Genomic DNA, 9069 nt, shown 5'->3' with positions numbered 1-9069 from the left:
ACTTAAAACCTGGAAAAGTCTGATTTTCATGATATGTCACCTTTAAATCAATGCATTACTTGCAATTGCTGAGTAATTATTTGTGATTTGCAATTTCTTAGTAAAAAAAATTGAGTATAAGTTTTTTGTGCGTGTGTATAGTTGCTAAAGACTATTTCATGCATTTACTAGTTGGCTGCTTTCTGCATGAGCAACAGTAATAATAATGCACTAATCATGTGCATCAATAAAAGCAGTTCAAACTCACCGAACTTCAGGAGCAGGCAGTCCTCTGACGATACAATCCAACTGGACTTTACTGCCCTCAGGAACCTCCCTGCTTTTGAGTTTCTGTATGAAGTGTGGAGGTTCACACACGGGTTCCTCCGAGCTCTCAGTCTGAATCAGAGCCGGCTCCTGAGGCTCCTCCGTGACTCCACTCTTCTCCATCGGCTCCTCCATCTGCTGGTTGAGCAGAATAGGTCTTTCTCGATCTTCTGCATCAATGGAGTACGAAGTGCCATCAAGCTGGGTTTTGTTCTGGAATCGGCTCCGGTGGGTTTTGCAAGCACGAGGCCGAATTCGCTTGGAGCTGCTGGCTTTAAACAGAGACGAAAGCTCTTCTATGAAGTCAGCTGCTTTGTTGAGGAACTCCTTCTTGGATTGGGTCTCCAAGCCATATGGAGCGTTTCTCTGAGGTCTTTTGAAATCCGCCGCAGGCTCCCTAGCACTTCTGACGTTCCTGATCGCATTATCTTGGATGGGAGTCTGGACTGTTTGTCTTTCTGAAATGACCTCTGTTTCTGGAGTGGGTTTGCTGGAAGGAAGATTATAGTGGCTCACTGGTGGATGTGCGTCGGATCTCTCCTCACGTTCTCGAGGATCGCTGCTGAACGCTTTGCAGGCCAGATCCACGCTCTTGTCCAGTTCGTCCTGGCTCAGGAAGGCAGACAGGTCCGGGAACTGTGGCTCTGTGTCGTCCGCTTTCTCCTTGAGCGTCCCGTACACCAGGCGGCGAGGGCTGTCTATGCAGCTGGATTCGCCGTGTCTGTGATGAGCTCGGGCCTCGGCCAGGTAACTCTCACGCAGAAGCTGCGATAAAGACGTGGGCTGATCCATGCTGTTCTCCTGCATGCTGCTGGAGACGAAAAGTTTTAGAACACTGAGACAATAATAATCAAGGGACATTTTTGTGCTTAATGCTTATTAATGCTTTCTGCTAACCCACTGTAATTTCTAATTATCTAAAAGAGTAGAGTAGCTTTCTGCAAATTAGTCTTATGTTTCTGAATATGTATCATGCCTACTTTAGAAAGTAATTTAGTTTGCATGAATACATAACTCAAAATATGTCTGATATCATATTGATATTGAATTTATACTGTAATCAGAGATGATATACTATATTATATGCTCTTATAATATGCATAAATACCCCCCCCAATTTTAGAGCTGAACACAACTAGATAAACTCATAATCACTGTAATATTTCTGACATTTCCAGGTTTTTATATATATATATATATATATATATATAAACTTAAGCATTCCAAAAAAAAAACTCATATAGGGAATAAAAGCAAATTTCATTAAAACTATAAACATGCAGTTACATTTCAAGCATTTTGTTTGTTCCACTACATACAGGATCTCTCTTAAACCATGAGATCAATCGTTAGATATTTAGAGCCCTGTGAATATCAGAACACATTTGGAACAATGAAAATCTTTGTTGTTTTTGGTAACTAGATATGCATTTTTAATAATCATTTCTAACAACACTGCACTCACAAAGAGCAACTAATAAAAATTGAGAGCTGAGCACAAATAGAAAAACACACATTCACTATAAGATTTCATTCTTTCAGGCCTGGAAATAATAATTATCAATTTTTGTGACAAAGTATAATAGCATAATTTTCCAAAAAAAAGTAGAATAGCTTTCGTCAAATTAGTCTTACGTTTTTGAATAAATATCATGCCTACTTGTAGAAATTATTTAAGCATACATGGATACATAATTCATAATATGTCTACACTGATTTCATATTGATATTGAATTTATACTGCAATCAGAGATGAGATTGTTTTTATAATATGTCTTAACCTCAGGTTTTTTGTTTTATTTTTTAAAAAGATTTTTGTTCCACTACAAACAATATTCCTCTGAAAACATAAGATCAAATAGATATTTAGAGCCCTGTGAATATCAGAACACATTTGGAACAATTAATATCTTTTCCAGTTATTTTTGGTAACTAGATATGGATTTTTAATAATCATTTCTAACAAAGTTGCACTCACAAAGATCAACTAATAAAAATTGGGTGCTGAGCACTAGTAGAAAAATTCACATTCACAGATTCACTAAATGATTTTATTCATTCAGGCCTGGAAATAATAATCATAAAAATTCCTGATATTTCAATGTTTTCTATGGAAAAAAAAGGCAATAAAAGAAAGAAATTGGAAAGCATATGCCATTTTCATTAAATGTACAAAAATGCATTTACACTTTTGAAGTAAAATTAAAATCATAATAACATTGTTACATTAAATAAAATAAACATTAACTGAAATAAAATAAAATATTAAGAAAATGTATTTCAGCTAGTTGGCAAGGCAACATTTTTCATTTTAATTTTTAATATACTAAAATAACTATAACTGAAATAAAACAATATATACATATAAAAAACTATTAAAAAAAGACAAAAATACACAACAAAAACACTAAAACTTTCACTAAAATTAAATGAAAATGGGAAATATAAAAACTGATTCAGAATATTAATAAAAACTATAACAGCAGTTCAATAATACTAAAATAACACTGGTACATTTTAGAAGAAAATATTAACTACTTCTAAAAAACAAATTCACATTTACTGTAATTCATTGTTTCTTTGCAATTATTTGTGAAATGTACTAGCAATTTTAATTGAAATCCTACACCTATTTTTCAGTGCACATTTTAAGCATTTGATTTAGATAATTCAGAGCTTTTTGTGTCACAACAAACAGAATTCTATTCATATTTAGAGCCTAATATCAACACATTTGAATCCTCCTAGCAAAATCTGAGAAAGGCTTTGACCATTGGCCCGCTGTTGTTATTGAATCCAGAAAGAGGATACGCCTGCAGATGCTACTGACACTCAAATCAGAGCAACTAAGCCCAGCAGCAATGCTCTTCCAGCAGACCTGTGCAGACAGCTGTTGTGTGCATTAATCCTGTGCAAACACACTCCAGGCCCCCCCAACCTAACCTCACTGCTAATTATAGCATAGCTCACTTTACATGAGCAAAATACAACACTATAAATCATATGACTCATTACAAGAACTTTTGCAAAAGCAGAATGACCAGTAAACTATTCTATAAGAGTCAATGCATTATGATTTACTACCTCTGGAACTGTTATGACATGCTAAACGAAAATAGAAACTGACTCTGTCTGGACAAACATATACATAGCTGGATGCAATTTTACTCCATAGTTAAGCATATTAAAAAGTGAGTGCCTTGCATGCATATAATAAAAGCATTAAGTGGGATAAATAAGTCATTAGACAACAAGGTGCTTTACCTGTGACTTGTGTGAATGTCCACAATGCATAGATCTACTGCACCTGCTTAGAAACCACTTAACTCCAGCTTTCCAGAGCTGGCCTGAGCACAGCTGCCACAGCTTTTTCCTAGTCTTGAGCAAAGTTAACCTTGGAGTTTACAGCAGCAAGGCAGTGACCGGCCGCCAGTAAAGCAGAAACATGTGCCAGCGTGTCGGTGGCAGGTTATTTGAGGGAGGTGGAGGGTTTGAAGCGTGTGCCAGGGAACGATCGCTCCTCATTGGCCGGTGAGAATGCTGTCAGGAGAAGGGTGACACCTTTGTGAAGCACCTATGACAGTCTGGAGGACACAGAAGCAGTGCATTATGGGCGTTAAAGGAATAGTTCACCCACAAATGAACATTTGCTGGAAGTGTACTCTCCCTCAGGCCGTCCAAGATTAGGATGAGTTTGTTTCTTCATCAGATTTGGAGAAATGTAGCATCGCATCAGTGTCTCAGCAATGGATGCTCTGCAGTGAATGGGTGCCGTCAGAATGAGAGTCCAAACAGCTGATAAAAACATCACGATAATCCACAGCACTCCAGTCCATCAGTTAATGACTTGAGAAGACAAAAGTTGTGTTTGTAAGAAACAAATCTATCATTAAGACGTTTTTAACTAAAATATGAGTCCATAATCCATTATAACGCTTCCTCCAGTGAAAAAGTGTTCTGGTCTGAATCTGAATCAGGAGAGAAATCTGCACAGATCAAGCAGCGTTTAAACGGCTCTAAACAAATATGTGGCTGGATTTTGATGTGAGAGACAACAGCAGATGGACTTTTTCACTGGAGGAAGTGTTATTATGGACTCGTATTTTAGCCAGAAGCAACAGTTTGAAGTTAAAAACATCTTAATGCTGGATTAGTTTCAGCTTATGTCTTCTCCAGATGTTAACTGATGGACTGGAGTGCTGTGGATTATTGTGATGTTTTTATCAGATGTTTGGACTCCCATTCTGACGGCACCCATTGCTGAGACACTGATGCAATGACATTATTTTCATGACAATTTACTGTCAACATCTCATTATTATAGATATAGATATACAGCCATGGTCAGAATTGTTGGTACCCATGGAAAATATGATCAAAGGTGGCTGTGAAAATAAATATGCATTGTTAATCCTTTTGATTTTTATTTTTAAAAATTCACAAAAATCTAACCTTTCATTGAAGAATAAGAATTTCAAATGGGGGGAAATATAATGGCCATTTCATTCATAAATGTTCATATTTGAACGTATGTGAGGTATAATATAAGCATTATATAGTAATGTTATTATAATATTGTTTATGGCTTATTATAAAACAAAAAGGATGCAAATATTTTTTTTGAATAAACACATGACTTTAAAATTGTTAATAACTTAGTGAGTCATTACAAGCAGTATTAAGTTATATAATGTTAAATAGATCATTAATGCACATTTTATTCATATATTTTCATATTTCAGAGTATATTTAGGCATTATCTAATAATGTTATTCTAATATTGTTTATGTCTTAATAAAGATGATTAAACGGTGCAAGGGAAGCGAAACATTGATCATATTAGGGGTAATTTTTGTTTAACTCAGCTTAAAGACAGTTAAACCAAAGTTAAATAAATAATATTTTTTATGAGAATTTCATTTTAACCTCTTTACAAAACGTACAGTGTATGAAATGAGCAAAATGGCGAGCAGAACACTTGAAAATAAACAGTTGTTAACTAATTGAATATGATCTCTCTTGTTTTTGTAATTTTCTATTGTTTTGTATTATAGTTCAAATCTAAAAGCATTACAGTGTATGTTTTGCATTGCAATAAAGATGAGAGAAAATTGTCATGTAATAATGTCACAATGCAAAAGAAAAATGTAATTGTCCTCAAAACAGGACGATACATTATTAATTTGAATATGTTATTCATGTTCCTCATAGAGAACTTGGAAATGTTAGGAAATTTTATATTTCATTTCCAAACCTGGTGAATATGAGTTTTTCTAGTTGTGCTCATCTCTGAATTTTTGATTTGTTCGTTCACAGGTCTCTAAATATCTACAATCGTGGTACGCTTGGTAAATATGATCGAAGCTTTTATTTAAAAAATTCACAAAAATCTAACCTTTCATTGAAGAATAAGAATTTCAAATGGGGGGAAATATTATTATGAAATAAATGTTTTTCTCTAATACACATTGGCCACAATTAACGGTGCCCTTTTATTCAATACTTTTTGAAACCTCCATTTGGCATAATAACAGCTCTGAGTTTTCTCCTATATTGCCTGAAGAGTTTAGAGAACATCTGACAAGAGATCAGAGACAATTCCTTCATCCAGATCTCTCCAGATCCTTCAGATTCACAGCTCCATGATGATGCTTCTCCTCTTCAGTTCACCACACTCATTTTCTACAGAGTCTTTAGCCACTCAAACTCTCCTCCTCACCGTGCATTAGGACGATATAGACACACGTCCTCTTCCAGGCAGATTCATAACATTTTCTGTTGATTGGAAATTCTTAATCATTGCCCTGATGGTGGAAATGGGAATCTTCACTGCTCTAGCTCTTTTCTTAAAGCCACTTCACTAATTTGTGAAGCTCAATTATCTTTTGCTGCACATCAGAAATATATTCTTTGGTTTTTCTCATTGTGATGATGATTTAGGGAATTTGGCCTTTGTTTTCCCTCCTATTTATATTCCTGTGAAACAGGATAATTTATGTTTATAATCACCCTGGTGTGCTCAAAATTGTAAACGTGAATGGGAATATAGTTCACAGATATTTTACTCATAAAAATTTCACGTTGTGTCCAACGTGTATTTAAGAAAAACATTTCATAATGAGATTTTCCCCCATTTTCAATTGTTTTAGTTCAATGAAAGGTTAGATTTTTGTGAATTTTTTAAATAAAAGCTTCGATCATATTTACCAAGCGTACCACGATTGTAGATATTTAGAGACCTGTGAACGAACAAATCAAAAATTCAGAGATGAGCACAACTAGAAAAACTCATATTCACCAGGTTTGGAAATGAAATATAAAATTTCCTAACATTTCCAAGTTCTCTATGAGGAACATGAATAACATATTCAAATTAATAATGTATCGTCCTGTTTTGAGGACAATTACATTTTTCTTTTGCATTGTGACATTATTACATGACAATTTTCTCTCATCTTTATTGCAATGCAAAACATACACTGTAATGCTTTTAGATTTGAACTATAATACAAAACAATAGAAAATTACAAAAACAAGAGAGATCATATTCAATTAGTTAACAACTGTTTATTTTCAAGTGTTCTGCTCGCCATTTTGCTCATTTCATACACTGTACGTTTTGTAAAGAGGTTAAAATGAAATTCTCATAAAAAATATTATTTATTTAACTTTGGTTTAACTGTCTTTAAGCTGAGTTAAACAAAAATTACCCCTAATATGATCAATGTTTCGCTTCCCTTGCACCGTTTAATCATCTTTATTAAGACATAAACAATATTAGAATAACATTATTAGATAATGCCTAAATATACTCTGAAATATGAAAATATATGAATAAAATGTGCATTAATGATCTATTTAACATTATATAACTTAATACTGCTTGTAATGACTCACTAAGTTATTAACAATTTTAAAGTCATGTGTTTATTCAAAAAAAATATTTGCATCCTTTTTGTTTTATAATAAGCCATAAACAATATTATAATAACATTACTATATAATGCTTATATTATACCTCACATACGTTCAAATATGAACATTTATGAATGAAATGGCCATTAACTAATGATCTATTTAGCATTATATATATATAATATTGCTTTGTAATGACTTAATGAAAGTTATTACACACAATTCTTGTTTCAGTGTCATGAGTTTATTCCAGATAAATTATTAGCAGCCCTTTATATCACACCAGTCCTTTATCTGTGCTGTTTTTCACAAACTGTTGTGGTTCCAGATTAAATTTTTTGTGACAAAAAATCAACAGCTGTCATAATAAATGATTGACTTGCATTTTACATTTCACTTAAAACTGAAAAAAAAAACGGCGAACAGCGAAAGGCACGTTATTATTAAGTAAAATGGTAATCACGCGACAACTAAAACTGTTTAAAACTACAGTAGTGATCCTAAAATAAAAAAAATGCAATAATTGGGTAAGAATCTGGATTTTGAATACCTTCATTCATCACGTTACCATCTTTTCTGAAATCACAGCAAACCGGATGATTTCACTGAACGACAAAGCATGGAAAAATGAGGAGAAAGGGAAAACAGCAGCCCGCTTCAAAACATCAACCTGGAAATATGATGAATACTGTGAAGCTAATCCACAGCAAGAGAAAAGAGGCAATCCCACAAAGACCGTAGCGGTGATGCTCATGTTTGTGTAGTTGTGTAATGCTTTTGTGAACCCTCCAAATAACTGAGAATTCCCAAAGGACTGCATGAAGAGATGAAGCATCTCTGTATCAGATAAAGTCTGCTGTGAAGTGATTTTCAATGAATTACGAAGGCTTAAATTGCAGCAGCTTGTCAGCGAGTGTAATCGTAATCACAGGCGTGTCACCAAAGTCGAGTATAAATCCACTTCGCTGTCACGATTCTTCGCTCGCTCGCTTCCGTGACTGATCGCCCCTGTGAAACAGCTGAAGTCAGTCGTGTGATTTAACATCATTTACAGATACAGCCTGAGGTTTGCGGACAGCGGTACCTGGAGAAGCCGTTCTGAGAAAGCTCCATCTGCAGTGTTTTATCTTGAGCCGCGTAATACGGGAGCTGAGATTCGAGAGCAGGAGGATCGATCTGAGGAATGAATCTAGAGAACAGAGCCGGAGCAAGAGGAACCCAGTCTAGAAGAAAAACACACACATAAGATCTGAACTGACATCCTAACAGAATGCATCTCGACTTAAAATGTACTACTTAAACTTTAAAAAGAAATATGTTAGAAGAGGAAATTGTTGGCTTGACAACCATTTTAACTTGTTTCCAAATGGACTTGTGATTATTGTGCATTCAGAACAACTGAAACTGAAAAGCGATCTATCTATCTATCTGAATATGCCTCTGTCTGTGTGTCTGTCTATCTATCTATCTGTCTGTGTCTGTCTGCCTCTGTCTGCGTGTCTGTCTATCTATCTGTCTGTGTGTGTGTGTCTGTATCTATCTGTCTGTGTGTGTGTGTCTGTCTATCTATCTGTCTGTGTCTGTCTATCTATCTATCTGTCTGTGTCTATCTGTCTGTGTGTGTGTGTCTGTCTATCTATCTGTCTGTGTGTGTCTGTCTATCTATCTGTCTGTGTCTATCTGTCTGTGCTGTCTGCCTCTGTCTGTGTGTCTGTCTATCTGTCTGTGTGTGTCTGTCTATCTATCTGTCTGTGTCTGTCTGTCTCTGTGTGTCTGTCTATCTATCTGTCTGTCTGCCTCTGTCTGTGTGTCTATCTATCTATCTATCTATCTATCTATCTGTCTGTG

The 9069-nt window shown here is 35.0% G+C and overlaps 2 protein-coding genes across 4 annotated transcripts in view; both read right to left on the bottom strand.

Annotated features, from left to right (window-relative positions):
- Positions 1-3725, bottom strand: part of mypn (myopalladin) — a 27840-nt gene extending 24115 nt beyond the window's left edge. For 2 of the 3 annotated variants that reach the window (XM_016487310.1, XM_016487312.1), the window contains exons 1-2: positions 3571-3725; positions 248-1117 (exon numbers count right to left, since the gene is read on the bottom strand). In XM_016487310.1, the coding sequence (XP_016342796.1) occupies positions 248-1113 (866 nt within the window). In that variant the 5' untranslated portion in view covers positions 1114-1117; positions 3571-3725. The remainder of the gene's footprint in view (positions 1-247; positions 1118-3570) is intronic. The other variant, XM_016487311.1, reaches the window with a different exon arrangement.
- A 3647-nt stretch (positions 3726-7372) lies between these two features.
- The window catches only part of LOC107689372 (CDK2-associated and cullin domain-containing protein 1-like), a 9252-nt gene continuing 7555 nt past the window's right edge, over positions 7373-9069 (bottom strand). The window contains exons 7-8 of the mRNA XM_016487332.1: positions 8306-8444; positions 7373-8229 (exon numbers count right to left, since the gene is read on the bottom strand). Of these exons, the coding sequence (XP_016342818.1) occupies positions 8190-8229; positions 8306-8444 (179 nt within the window). The 3' untranslated portion in view covers positions 7373-8189. The remainder of the gene's footprint in view (positions 8230-8305; positions 8445-9069) is intronic.

The sequence above is a fragment of the Sinocyclocheilus anshuiensis genome, unplaced genomic scaffold, assembly GCF_001515605.1.
Source record: "Sinocyclocheilus anshuiensis isolate Anshui unplaced genomic scaffold, SAMN03320099.WGS_v1.1 scaffold709, whole genome shotgun sequence".
In the NCBI taxonomy this organism is placed as follows: domain Eukaryota; kingdom Metazoa; phylum Chordata; class Actinopteri; order Cypriniformes; family Cyprinidae; genus Sinocyclocheilus; species Sinocyclocheilus anshuiensis.
Note: the sequence above shows the minus strand (reverse complement) of the source record. Positions and strands in the feature narration are given on the sequence as shown.